A 14,008-nucleotide genomic window follows, 5' to 3' on the forward strand; every position below is an offset into this window, starting at 1 on the left:
ATAAATGAAAGTTCAGAGTTTTAGACCTTGGATGGACCCTTCACACAAATCTAGCCCTGTTGTAAGAACCTAGAGGCAGAGAATATGTTTTGACTATATTCTAGTGCACATTCATATGAAAGTATGTGATAACATATCTTTTATATTTCTCCTTTCATAGTATTGCTACAAATAATTGTCTGCATTAAACAACTACTTTGCTAAATGAAAAAAAAAATGTGTGCTCCAGTTTTAGAGAACATGCTTTGACCAAGTTCTTCCTAACTGTCCTCTCACCTCCCAGGGCTAGAGTTGAGATAACATTCTTTTGAATCATCACTGGAGTAAACACATTAAAGTGTCTTCTTTGCAACACCATCTCTGTAACCAAGGTGGGTGAGAATGGTAAAGGAAGAACACAGACTTGCTGTGTTGTTCATTCTTACAATCCAAGTTACCCTGCTGGATAGTCAGGATATTAACTCACCTCTCTATTAAGTTTACATCATGGGCAAAAAAACCAAGTCAGATAGCAACTCAGGATATCCATGAGCAATTAGTGAGGCTTTGGAAGATGTCCAGAAGTGGGAGGTGGCTTAACACAAAGCTTTTGGCACTTGGTCACAAATTCTTAGTGAGTGAGGAATTAGCTGGGGCATGTCGGGCGTGGCTAAAAGAGGAAGGATTTTTGATTCCTAGGGTCAAAAACCTTGGAGAGATTATCCCACCCATAAAACTACTTCGAAAGAGATTGGCGGGGTTGGTTTTGTGACTCAGTGGTAATGCACCCGCTTTGCACATGTGAGGCAATGGGTTTGATCCTCAGCACCATGTAAAAATAAATAAAGGCATTGTGCCCATATACACCTAAAAAATTAAAAAAAAAAAAAAGAGCGGGGTTGTGGCTCAGTGGTAGAGTGCTTGCCTAGCACGTGTGAGGCACTGGGTTTGATTCTCAGCACCACATACAATTAAAGATCTATTGACAACTAAAAAAAAAAAAAACTTTGGAAAAGAGGAATTGGTGGAGCCAGACCCTGTGGTGCACAGTGACTCAGGACGCTGAGGCAGGAGGATCACAAGTTCAAAGCTAGCCTCAGCAAATTAGCAAGGCCCTAAACAATTTAGCAAGAACCTGCCTCAAAATAAAAAAGAGCTGGAGATGTCCATGTTTAGAGTCTCACTAAGTTGCTGAAGCTGTCCTTGAACTTGTGTTCCTCTATCTTGGCCTCCCGAGTTGCTGGGATTACAGGTGTGCACCACCACACCTGGCAAAAATAACACAATTAAAAAAAAATTTGGGGGGGTCAATCTTATTTTTGGGTTCCATTTTTTTAAAGATCCATTTGCATATTTTATTCAACGAACTTGAAAGTTGTCTTCTTTTTCTTGTGGACTTGTACTGTCTATCTCTAAATTTTTTCCCTCCCCTAATCCCTCAACCTGGGGCTAGAGGACTCCAAATGTTTTTATTTGAAGACATGGTGCCTTGATGATCTTGTCACTCTAGATTCTACTTTCTATACCCTTATAATGTTCTCTGAGCATTTTCCAACTGGCCTGAGGACAGTAGAGTAGTATCTTGTACATATGATTCACAGGTAGTAGGATAATGTTTATTTCTTTTTTTGGCACAAAGTAAAGAATTTCCTTGACAAATTCTTTATTATTTGTTTGTTAATTTTTATTAGAGCTTTATGGTTATACATAGCTGTTTCGTTCATCCCAGGACAAATTCTTGAAAGAAAAACACCAAAAGACACATTATCCTAATTTTCTCTAATTCATGTAAAGCTTGGTTTTGTTTTTGTTTTTTCCTTTTTTCTTTTTTTAATAAGCACAGTAGGAGAGATTAGAATAGGGAATTAATCTGTCTCTTTTTTTTTTTTCAGTTGTGCTGAAATGGCTCACAGTTTAAAGGTTGAGTGCTTGTGTTTCCACAGGATTTAAGTATTGGCAGACCAGCTTAGTGGGTTGTGGAAGGAGAGGGCATGGGGAGATACAAAGTGGGGCAGGTGGAAATTGGTTATCATGGGTGATCAGCTAGGATTTCAGTCATCCTTGACCTGGTAGCTCTGAAATGCCCTTGGGTATTAAGGACACAGCACTGTGAGGCTGGGCAGGCATTAGGGATGCAGGGAGTAGACAGAAGTCTCATTAGGAAGCCTTGGTCAGCAGGTGAAGGAGGGAGAGGCCAGCGTAAAGGGCACAGAGGTGGGGGAGGGTGTCTGGGTCCCACGTGTACTGGGGGCCTGATCGCTGCACTTCCAGGCCACTCAGCCCCACCAGAGCTTCCGTGAGGGTCAGTTCCTCTTCCCCAAGGGAGGAGAGCAGCTCAGGTTGCAGGGGGAAAATGCCTTCTTTATCCTGAAGGAAATTCTGTTCCATCGTGCTCTCCACCTGCAAGGAACCAAAATAGCATGGAAAGGAAGACCTAGCAGGCTCTCTTCCTCTTCCCTACTTTGTAAAAATCCTAAAGTTTTATTCCCCTTATCATAACTCCTTATCTTTCATATTACAGCTCCATGTGGGTCTTTTAACAGCCCTATACAATGGGCAGTACATTTATTTTTGGTCCCATTTTACAGAGTAATACATTGAGACTGACTCAGAGATATTAAAAGACTAGCTTACATCACTCAGGAATAAGCAATGCCAGAGTTTTCTGTCTCTTCTCCCAAGAACAGGCTGATAAACCCAGAGTATGGCCAGAAATTCACTCTTCTACCCCTTGTTTTGAAATAACAAAAAGGAAGAAAAATGGAAAGAAAAGTGGGCATGAGCTCTTGGAATAAGGGAGAGGCCTTCCAGACTCTTCTGTCATGAGGCTAAATCTATACCTTTCCATTGGTTCTAGCTACTTCATCCTGAACTCCACCTGACCCTCTGTGCTCTCTCTCGCTCGCTCCCCACTCCCCCGCGTGCGTGCATGGTGCGTGCGTGTGTGTGCGCGCGCATATATATTTTTACCAGTTTTAGTTGCACTGGCAAGATCTTTTTCTCCATAGATTTTACCAAAAGCTTCTGTTGGGCTTCACTCAACACTGGAGAAAAAAAAGCAGAGAAAGAGATACGTATTGCTGGTGCAGAGAGGACTGCAGACTCCAAATAGTGTACTTCCGGAACTCCAGCATGCATTGATTGATTCAGTCATTTATTCGTTCATGGTTGAATGCCTGCACTATGCCAGGCACCTTTGCCAGGTGTTATATAAAAATCGTATTCCTTTCATTCAAGGAACTTGCAGTCTTGTAGAGAAGACAAAGGAACATAGAATTACAGTTTGGGGTGTTAAGGGAGCCATGGCTGAGGGGTCTACTTTGGTCCTGGCTTTTGATAGCAGGTTAAGGGAACAAACATCTCAGCTTATACCTATAGGGTCAGATAATTTTTCTTTTTTCTTGTTTCCTCCCCTCCTTTGCCACCCACCACCTGACTCCAACCACCAGAGTTTTCTAAGTGGGAGAATGTTTCACGTAGAGGGAAGGAGAGAATGTAGAGACAAGATTATATGGCATTACCCTCTGAAATGAAAGCTAATAGGTAGGTATCAATATAGAAGTGTGTGAGCTTAGCTATGTGCAGAAAGTTTACATATGTGATTGAAAAAAGTAGGGTTGTTTTCCAACTCTGTAAGAAAGAAAGACTGCCTTCTCAGGTTACCCAAAGAGACCATGAGCTGGGCGTGGTGGCTCAGGAGGCTGAGGCAGGAGGACCTTGAGTTCAAAGCCAGCCTCAGCAATTTAATGAAGCCCTAAGGAACTCAGTGAGACCCTGTCTCTCAATAAAATATAAAAAAGGGCTGGTGATGTGGTTCAGTGGTTAAATGCCCCTGGATTCAATCTCTGATACCAAAAATAACAACAACAAAACACAAACAACAACAACAACAAGATCAAGTGAATCCCTAGGAATAGAACCACTTTTTAAAAATGTAGATATAAACTACATAAATGTAGTATAATTTCCTGGTATTCACTTATTCATTCATTTTGAAATTCACTCAGGTTATTCATTTTTGTGGGGGGTGGTTACTGGGGATTGAACCCAGGGCCTTGTGCTTGTGAGGCAAGCACTCTACCAACTGAGCTATATCCCCAACCCCACAGGTGATTCATTTTTATCACTGAAAAAGTGAAGACCTTATTCCCTACTTACCGGTTAGGGCTCCAAGGAAATAGAGGACAGCACCTGTAGCCTCCTTTGATAGTAGGACATCTTTTGGGAGTGCCTCCAGGGTTACTTTATGTCCCTTATCTAGAGCCCCTTCAAGCTGTGGGAAAGGTAGGTGGCATTTAAGATTGCACAGGAAAGCTGAGTGTGGTGGCGCACGCTTATAATCCTGGGGGCTTGGGAGGCTGAAGCAGGAGGATAATGAGTTCAAAGCCGGCCTCAGCAGCGAGGCCCTAAGCAACTCATGGAGACCCTGTCTTTATATAAAACATAAAAAAAGGGCTGGGGATGTGACTTGGTGGCTAAGTGTCCCTGGGTTCATTCTCAGGTACCAAAACAAACAAACAAAAAGATTGGAAAGTGTTAGACTCCTGGGTTCCTTGGTTACTGGGTTTTGGACTCTGAAAGATTCTGCCTCCTTTCCAGTAGTGACACTTTTGGTTTACTGTCTACCCTCCGTCCATCAAAGAGAGCATGTGTCTCAGGGAAATTTGTGTAGTTTGGCCTTTTTCAGGGGACAGAAAGGGTAGTGGTAACCTGGTAGCCTGGGAGCACTTGGCCAGCCTTGGGGAAGTTATTTCCCTGGCCACTGGCCACTTTTTGCCTCTGTCAGATATCCCCACCAAGAGCAGTGCCCCAACTGCCACAGAAACCCCTCCTTGTCCCACACCTCCCATTCTCCCGCTGGGGACTTACTGCGAGCTCAAGGTCTTGGAGTTCTTTTTTCTTCCCTAGAAGTTTGCTAAGGGAGCTGAGCAGGGACCTTTGCCCCACTCGACTCAGCTTCTCCACTTCTTGGGTCTCTCTTTGAACCTCTTCTTTTAGTGTCCTGAAATCCTCATGTACCTCCCCTATGGGGACAGTAAATATAAGAACCAGTCCTCCACCTGCAGCCTCTCCTTCTGTTCAGAAGTTGTTCTCCTGGTAGGCCTCTTCACTCGCCCTCCTCAGGGGCCTGTGCCCTGCTTCCAGCTTGAGACAGCCTTTTTTTTCTTTACCAAGGAACATGGTTATGAAGTTATTCTCCAGCCCTGACAGAGGGGTGGGGCAAGGCGGTGGGCAAAGCACCATATTATCATCTAACCCAACAGTTAATCATCCTTGAGACCCCAGGCCTCATCCTGTGTCAGTACACAAATGACTTCCTGTTCTCAGAGAGGCCAGCTAAAAGTTGAGAGGGAAGGTCTAATGCCCCTTCTCAAGAGTCTAGTGGACAAGGAAGAATGACTTTGGCGACCTGGTAAAGGCCAAGATGGGGCTCCTCCTGAGAGCTGTGGGTCTGTATCCAGAGAGAGCAAGAACCAGAACCTGGCCCTCGAGGGACCTGGCATCCTGAGAATATACTGATTCTGCACTAGAAAGAGTGGATCCCTGGAAGGTGCGCCTAGAACTTGGCACTCAACCCTTGCCTGGCCGTCCCTCCACCCTGATGCTTCTCCCGCCACCTTCATGGTAAAATCTTGGAAGAAACTCAAAAAATTCCTTACCAACATCAGATGCCTGGATAACTGAGAACAAAAGAAAAACAAACAAAATGGATAAGAATGCAGTCCTTCAGATTGGCAGCCGCCCCCAGCGGGTGAGACACTAATCAGGGTGAGGTAACAGGTCCCGTCTGTCTCCTGGGAGATCCCAACTGTCTTAAAGAAACTCTTGCACCATTCCTGGGAATCAGGGCCAGGTCAGGAGAAGAGCTGATGCAATGTGAAAAGGGGCACCTGGATGGAGTTGGCATCACTGTGACTCAGTTTCTGTCCCAGTTGCTGGGTGGCAGAGTGGCACATGTATGGAACAGGTTGTAGCTACCAAGGACTTTGGGGATAAAGGTCTCAGGTGTCAGACCACCAGGGCATCTTGTCCAAAGGTCTCCCCCTTCCACTGTTTTACGTAAGCTAGTGGAATTTCTGCCGCATGTCAGGGACAGTTGCTTACTGAGACCTGCTCTGCCATCTTCCCCGTCAGTCCCACACAGGAGGGGAAAGGATCAGTGTTTTAAACTTGAGTCAAGAAAGTTGCAGTGACAGGATCACTTACGTGCGCATTTCCCCTCTCCTGGCTTTTCTGAAGATAGAAACAATGCACATCTGTCAGTATAAAACTCATTTCTGCTTCTTTTGTCTAAAGCATTTGTCAAGGTATCTTCATGGGCGATGATTATAAAAACACGTGGCAATCCTGTTCGCTCATCCACCCCCACAATTTGGCAACACACACTGACTCCAAGTCCTCTTTCTGCTTCCGATTGTGCCTCTGGTCTCTGTCCTTCTGTCTCTCTGTCCCTTATTTATATGCCTCTTTCTGTCTTTCCTGAAGTTGAGGATATTCTAGGGACACAGGAAACAAAAGCAGGGGATCCCAGAGGGATTACAGAATCTGCTATTAGAGGGTTGGGTGGGAGCTGTGGAGAGCTAGTTCACTTACCTCCTGGAGGGAAGGTTTGCATGCTGTCGTTGTAGATGTGGGGAATATCTGTAAGGAGCAAGAGAAGGAGACCAGGAGGACACTTACCCTTCTTTCTCCAGTCTCAAACCCAAGGGCCCCCTGCTCAGAGCTAGATCCTATCCCTCAAATGCCTCATTGAATTCTCCATTTGACCTCTACTACAGGAAGTTTTAAGTTCTCTCCTAGAAAGCCCTGTTTCCACCTGACATTCTAGTATTGGCATTAGTGTGTTTCCTCCTTTGGTTTCTTGAGTGGAGTCTGATTTGTTCACTTTATGTCCCTGGGCCCAGCTTCCATGATGCCTAGCACCCAGGAGATGCTCAGAACCCAGGAGCCCCTTCCCCCTCCCTCTAGAGCAGCCCCTGTGGCTTGGTCCCCAGCCTTGGATGATACACTACACTCCTTCTGCCATACCCTGACATCACCACAAGAGGGGACCAGGATGCCTCCATAGAGTAATTCTCATCTTAGGGAAGGATCTTGCATGTCTCTGCTCACCCCATTCATCTTTGCCATTGACCATCAGCTGTCTCACTCGAAAGGCCAGGACACAGCCCTTGGGTATGGTTACAGCCTCCTTGTGGTTTACAGATCCCTAGGGTTAGACAATGAGGATTTGTGAATCTGCAGAAATCCTAAGTTTGAAATATTGGGAATCGGGGTAGGGGCAGGTGGAAAGCCTGAGGGTCTTTGGGGAGATAGGAAGTTGGGGGCCCTTCAGTGGTGTCCTAGGTCATCTTTTTACCCAGGTTGAACTCGTGGAATGGGCTTTGAAACTCTCCCACTCATTTCCAGTGATCATCCTCTGACCGTCTAGGTTTCTTCCTGGTTCAGACATGTGAAAGGAACTGGGCAGACCTGCTCCATCACGTGCCTGTGCACCACCCTATCCCCGCTCCACGCTTCCATCCAGGCCCTGGGTCCTTCTTTCTTTTCACCATTTGTCCCTTGCTCACCTAATTCAGAGGCCTTTCATGACTAATCTCTCCTCCTGGCCCCAAGTACCAAGTCATCCCTTGAATATTTATACTCCCTAGGTATAGCTATGAGATCCTTGCTTATTGCCCCTGAATTTTCCAAGACTGTGTTCTCTGGGCTTTAACCAACACATCTTGTCTTAGAGCCTAAGAACTTGCTGTGAGCAAGGAGCTCTGTTCTGTAGCTTGGGAGCACCATAAGGGAAAACTCATGAGCATGTTTCCCCTTCCTGATATTTTCTGTAGCATCTGGCACAGGGATCTGCTCACACTGGGCACCATTAACTGGAGAAGGGGGTTGTGTCTGGCCAACTAGAGTTTGGATCTTGAGGACCAGGGAGAAGGGATAAGTCCTCTTCAGTATTCTGAGTGGGCACCTGTCCAGCAAAGTTAATAAAACCTCTGGGAAGGGGCTGTACGTAAGTGCCTGTGCGTGTGCGTGTACGTGTGTGTGTATTTGAACCAAACCTGTAGCCCCAGTGGGGCAAAGAATGGGAGGGAGAAGCAGCCCTCTGCCTTGCCAGCTCTCTCCAGAGTGACCTCCTGCACTGTCTCCACCACCTCCATTACCACGTACAGGTTCTCATCTCGATCTCGCATCTCCTTCAGGAACGGGTGATCTGCTGCCAGCTTCCTGTGGCAAGAGAAGCATAAGGGGACCTTTCAGAGTTCTCCTGGCCTGGACCATGCCCTTCTCTTTTCTACAGTCATTTGTAGAACTGGACATCGTGGTGTCAGGGAAGGAGTGAGGACTCTGGGATCAGTCTGAGGTAGAAACCCAGATCACCCACAGCTTCTCTGATGTTTAGTTGCTCATTTATAAAAGGAGGACAAAGATACTTTCCTCCAGTGTGGAGATAAACCAGGTCATTATTTGGCACAGAACCTGGCCCAGAAGGGACTCAAGGTTACCTCCTTTCCCTTCTCCTTCTGCCCAGCCATGATTCTCTTTCCTTGCCTCCCACTTCATTTCTTCTGAATTCTTTCCCTCCATCTCTTGTCATCTCGTTTGCCATTAACACCAGTCCCTCCTCTCTATTCTGTATACTTCCAGATATTAACATGTTCCTGATCCTAAAAATTCACTTTCTTTGATCCTGTTACTCCCTCAAATAACCATCCTTTCTTTCCTTCACCTTATTGGCAAATATCTCAAAAGATATAACCATACCAGTTCACTTTCTACTTCCTCACCGCCCTGAATTCTGAGTTCTCTATAACTTAGCTACTATTTCCACTACTCAGCTGAAATCGCAATGACCTCTTGTCTGTCAAAATCAATGACATCGCACCTGCTGTCCATGGCAACTCTGTTTTCTCTTGGCTTCTGAGCACCCTGTACCATGCTTGTTCTGCCCGTCTTTCTGGCTCCTAAATCTTGTTCATTCTGTCTGTATCCCCTTTTCCAGTTTGTTTGGCTCCCTAAGATGCTATATTCTCTGAGATTCTGTTCTTACTCTTCTGCTCTTTGAACTCCTTCCAACTTTCCCCCCAGTTTCTACAGTACTATTTTGCTGTTGAATACATATGTACCTTTACTCAGGGGCCCAAAGCACCCTTCCTCTCCTGAGCTCCAGGCCCCTAATTCCAACCACCTGTTAAACATTCTCAGCAGATGCCAAAGCAGAACCACAAATTCAAAATGTCTAAGAGAAACTCACAATCTTTCTATACAGATTCCCTTCTCACCTTCGTCTTCCTATTACCTGTAATGTCACCTTTAATGTCTTATAATGTCACAATCTGGGTCAAAACTCAGGGACATCATTGACAAAACCTTTGCCCTCTCCCTGCAATCACCTGCCGAGTCCGTTCTATTGCCTTTATTATTATTATTAGTAGTAGTAATAGTAGAACCAGAGATTGAACCCTAGGGCACTTAGCCACCGAGTCACATCCCTGGCCCTTTCTGTATTTTATTTTGAGACAGGGTCTTGCTAAGTTACTTAAAGCCTCGCTAAGTTGCTGAGGCTGGCCTTGAACTTGCATCCTCCTGTCTCGGCCTCCCAAGTTGCTGGGATTACAGACATGTACCACTGTACCTGGCCATTCTATTGCCCTTTGCATAGAATAGGCTCTACATCTGTTCCTCCCTCTTCATTCCAACTGCTCTTGCCCAGTTCTTGTTCTCATTTTACACCTCTGATGAATAGTGGAACAGCATCTTTCCTGGTCCTCAAACCCCTGTCCCTTTTCCTCTATCTGTCTTGCATTGAGACACATCAGACCATTGCCAGGGTCTCACATCAGAGCCTATACATCCACCTCCTTTCCCTGGCTCTGCTCCTTCCTGAGCTGGGTTCGCCCTATGTCTTCCTGTTGTTTCACTGGTACCTCTTCTGCACCTGCTAGATGGGCTATTTGTGACCCTTTATTGGTTTTGAGAGGTCTTACTATGTGTGCCTTCTCCCAGCCCTGTGTGTGTAATTTCTCTTCATCTTTCAAGCCCTAGATTATGGGCCACCACCTCTGTTGGGTCTTACCTCCCTTCCCCAGTCAAAAGTTCCTCTGACCCTCCACAAGTCTCAGCCAAACCATTCCCCTAGCACTGACCACTTCTTGCCTTGCATTTTACTGTTACATGCTGGTTTTCACCTTCCTGGGTCACAAGGTTCTTGGACAAAGATGTTCTAGGCATACCCCAGCACATAACAGGATGCTTTGCATTCAACCAGAGCCACGTAAATGTTTCCTGCATAACTTCCCAACACTGCAGCCCTTCCAGCTGGACTCCCCAGTCCTTACCTCTTTTTCCAACCACTACTTAACTACTTGAAAGTCAGTTCCCTCATCAAGCCAAACATGCCCGGAGCCTAGCATCAACTAGGCATCTGCCACACCCCTTGTGCTGCTGGGGCAGCATTCCCAAAGGTGTGCTCGGTGTGTGTATGGGGCCAGGCAGAAAGCTTCATTTATGGGAGCGGAACACTGTGCTCTCTCTTCAGTAGGGAGCAGTTAAGATCGAACTCTCCCCATTTTAGCACATTTAATAGTCTTAGAGTTGGAAGGAGCCTTAGAGATGATCATCTAATTCCATCATTCAGAAAACTGAAGTTTTGAGAGAGGAGAGTTTTCCAAGGTCACGTGAATGTGGATGCGCATCACACGGAGGGCAGTGAAGGACAGGAAGGAGTGCTTAGGAAATGGCCTGAAGACACTCCCTGTGGTGACCACACTGGTGAAGGTCAGTGTGAAGGTCTCACCCTTTCACTCGGGGCCCAATGCACCCTTCCCATGCACTGCCCGCCCCCTGTAGCCTGTCAGCCCTGTCCATGCTCACCTCTCCTCGTGCAAGGACTCCAGGACCTTGGGAGCCACACTGAGTGTCTGGACCTCCAGCGTGCTGTTTCGGGAGAGCCCTGCGGTCCCCCTCACCTTCACTGTCTTTGGCACATCCACCTCTCCCTCTACTCGGGCGTCCAGCATATTCTTAAAGCCAAAGTTCCCAGAGTCTGTTGGATCTGCAGGAAGGAAGAGATAGAAGGGTCTGTGTGAGAGGCATTCTCCATCCCCTGGCCACTTCAGCTCCCAATGAGTATGTGGAGCTAGATGACACCGAACCATGTCAGGTCAGAAAGGAGCTTCTGAGTCCTCCTCGTGGGGCAGGTGCCTGACTCCTACCCAGCAGCATCCCTCAGAATCCAGCCCCACAGCTGAGCTCACCTGAGGGTGAGTTGCCCGGCTCAAGCACATCCAGGAGGGTGTAGTCGGTGTGGACGTAGCGGGCCCCCCAGAACAGAGTGCTCTTTCTTTTCCTCAGCACCAGGCAGAAGGGGTGGAAGCGCTTGAAATCAATGAGGCTGTCCAGGGGTGTTAGGTCCCCTCGAGGGTTTAGCTGTCTGGCCAAGGCCCTGGTGACATTTTCAAACATGGTCATTGTCCCTGTGAGGAGAGAGATGAGACGGTCAAGATGGCAGCCAAGGACCTGGTAAGGCCCCTGCAGCAGGGCACCAACCTGCTCTGGAACAAGGGGAGCTCTTAAAGATGGCTGGATTCTCAAATGTTAGAGCTGGAAAGAACCCAAGAAGTTTCATTTTATGGTGAGGAAACTCAATTTCCAGAGCTTACATGGCAGGCCAGAGAAGCCAGGCCTCCCCTTCCCTGTCAAAGGGCTCTTTCCTCAGTCCACATTCATTTTTTTCTACAGTCACAGAGCCTGGATGAAGCATTTCATCAGCAGTAGAAGCGAAGCTTTTTCTCACACCAGGGAGCAAGGAAGCAGTCACCCCTGGGGCCAAGGGCCTGGGCAGGCAGAGCTGGGCACTGCACCAGCTGCCCTTTCTTGGTGGGGGCTCGCTTCCCTCCACCCTGTACTTCCTTTGTGTTTACCTCACCGCTGCCATGAGTAGACCCATGGGGCTGCCCCACAGCTCCAGGCATGTTGCTGTTCTTTACCTTTGTTCTCTCTGCTTTTAATGCCCTCTTCCCAATCTAAAGAATTCCTATTCATTCTTTAAGACTCAATTTAGGTCACTCCCTGGTGACACCTCCCCTCACTCCTTCAGGCATCTGGTGACTCCACAGCAAAGTGCTGTGTACATCTTCTGAAACACCTGCCACTTCATGTTGTTATGATCTGTTCACCTGACTCACCTATTCTACTGCTACTTCCCAGATGGCTGGAAATGGGTCTTAGTCACCTCTGTAGCATCAGCACCAAGGCAGTGCCTGGTACAGAGTTGGAGCTTGGCAAATGTGTGTGGAAAAGAAAAAAAGAATGAACGAATGAATGAAAGCAGCCCTGGGACACACAGGCTGAGGTAAGAGGGCCTCGGAGAATGTGGGGCCTACGAGAGCCTGAGGTTCGCCATCTTAGCTCTCTCTCTTTGATGTTCAAATCCAGGTGCTTGGCTGGGCAGCTGGAGGCACACCCAGATTATCCCTGTGGGTGGAAGAGGACCTACCAGCTGGCCTGGAAGTGCCTCACTTTCTTGTGGTACTTCACAGAGGCAGGGAAGTGGAGGCACAGTCACAGATGTGTGGGGCCATTCTTCCTGCTCCAATGTGGTTTTTCACCCCTTATTCCTGGGACCGCCATGATAGGGCAGGACAACCTCTTGGGTTGTCCACTGGAGGTACCTGGGAAGGGCTCCTCACCAGAGAGGGACTCACTGGGCTGCCTCCCCTTCTGTCCCTAAGATCTACCAGAATATCTACTCCACTGCCCTCTGGACCCACTCAGCTGCTTAGATCACCCGATTGCCCCTGCCTCCTCTCCTGTCACCAAATTCTTACCAAGAAATGATGCTCTGGGTCCTGTCAGGAATCCTGGTGTGGAGTGAGGGCCCAGGGTTTGCTCTGCCTGTAGGTTGAGAGAATGACTGTCCTTTGCCAGGAGAGGCTGCTTTATGCCTCTGTGGGGGCAGGGATATAGGCTTCAAGGGACCCCGCCTGCCCCAGTGACCCCGCCCCCTCCTGCTCCACTTCCGGGAGAACAGCATCAACCTGTTCCAGGTGTGCCTTGCCCCAGGCCCCCAGGCCCTGGCCTCCAAAGGGCTGAGGGGGTGGATGAGGCACTGCCAGGCAGGTGCTAGTATAGGTAGGGGCAGCCTGGCCGAGAGGGAGGTGGCAGGTGAAGGTTAGTTTGTGGACATCTTTGGGGGCTACAGAGAGGCAGTGGGAGTGTGTGTGTGTGTGTGTGTGTGTGTGTGTGTGTGTGTGTGTGAACAAAAAGGGATAGCATCTCTGTTGTGATGTGAACATGGTCTATCAGCAAGCATCTGGCAGGCCTTGCAAGTATGATAAGGGGATAAGAAATCCGGGGTGTGCAGAGATTCCAGGAGACAGCAGAGTCGCTGAGAAGTCGTTCTTCATCTTTCTGTAGGTCAGCCAGCCAATCCCTATGGCACTGCATTTGTTTTAGCCACATATACATATCTCTGGTACCAGGTCTGAGTAGGCAGAGACGGAGCTAGACCAGAGGTTTTCTGTTGCCCAGTGTTCCGCATCTCTCCCTCTCATGGAATACTGAAGGTACACATGTCTATCAACAGAGGCAGAGGCATAGCAGCATCATTAGGGGAAAAGCCCAAGATGCCTGTTGTGTGGAGTCAGATGTCTCACTGTAGGTCACTCAGGTCCTGCTCTTGTCTTCTGTATCTGCCTAGAAGGAATTTTAAAGGGGACTTGACACCCCTGAGTAGGGCTGTAGATGACAAGTGAAGGGATTTATAAGCAAGGCCTTGTAGTATGGGGATACGTGGTCATGTATGTGTGCACGTGGATTCTGAACACCCTGAGTTGTTGTGTTCCCTGTGAGGCGTTCCTCAGCATTGCTCATGGGAAAAGTAATGCAACCTTGAAGGATGTAGAGAGCACATACGATCTTTCCTGGAGATTTTCTTGAGGAGTTGGTGGTGAATGGGAAGATTAGACTACCCCAGACTCAGTAAAACTCCCGAAAAATTTCATTACTCTACTTTGGTCCTCAAGGTCTC

The 14,008-nt window shown here is 47.6% G+C and overlaps 1 protein-coding gene across 1 annotated transcript; it reads right to left on the reverse strand.

Annotated features, from left to right (window-relative positions):
• Positions 1-1,772: 1,772 nt before the first annotated feature.
• Positions 1,773-12,903, reverse strand: Gsdma (gasdermin A). The gene is made up of 12 exons (XM_047545806.1): positions 12,807-12,903; positions 11,235-11,453; positions 10,852-11,032; positions 8,040-8,205; positions 7,093-7,189; positions 6,574-6,621; positions 6,187-6,213; positions 5,640-5,660; positions 4,849-5,003; positions 4,138-4,252; positions 2,950-3,023; positions 1,773-2,379 (listed from the first exon to the last, which is right to left on the reverse strand). Exons 2-12 carry the CDS (start codon positions 11,446-11,448, stop codon positions 2,137-2,139), a joined length of 1,341 nt encoding a protein of 446 aa, XP_047401762.1. The 5' UTR covers positions 11,449-11,453; positions 12,807-12,903; the 3' UTR covers positions 1,773-2,136.
• Between the last annotated feature and the right edge of the window lie 1,105 nt (positions 12,904-14,008).

Source organism: Sciurus carolinensis, chromosome 3, assembly GCF_902686445.1.
Source record: "Sciurus carolinensis chromosome 3, mSciCar1.2, whole genome shotgun sequence".
Classification (NCBI taxonomy): domain Eukaryota; kingdom Metazoa; phylum Chordata; class Mammalia; order Rodentia; family Sciuridae; genus Sciurus; species Sciurus carolinensis.

What these genes read in the sequence shown, in the direction of transcription:
- Gsdma (XM_047545806.1), bottom strand. Translation starts at nt 11,448, where the DNA reads ATGACCATGTTTGAAAATGTCACCAGGGCCTTGGCCAGACAGCTAAAC. An exon ending in CAATGGCAAAGATGAATGGG is followed by an intron (nt 6,622 to 7,092) that starts GTGAGCAGAGAC and finishes TGCTCCTTACAG; the next exon opens with ATATTCCCCACATCTACAAC. An exon ending in TTTCCTTGGAGCCCTAACCG is followed by an intron (nt 3,024 to 4,137) that starts GTAAGTAGGGAA and finishes TTTTTTCTCCAG; the next exon opens with TGTTGAGTGAAGCCCAACAG.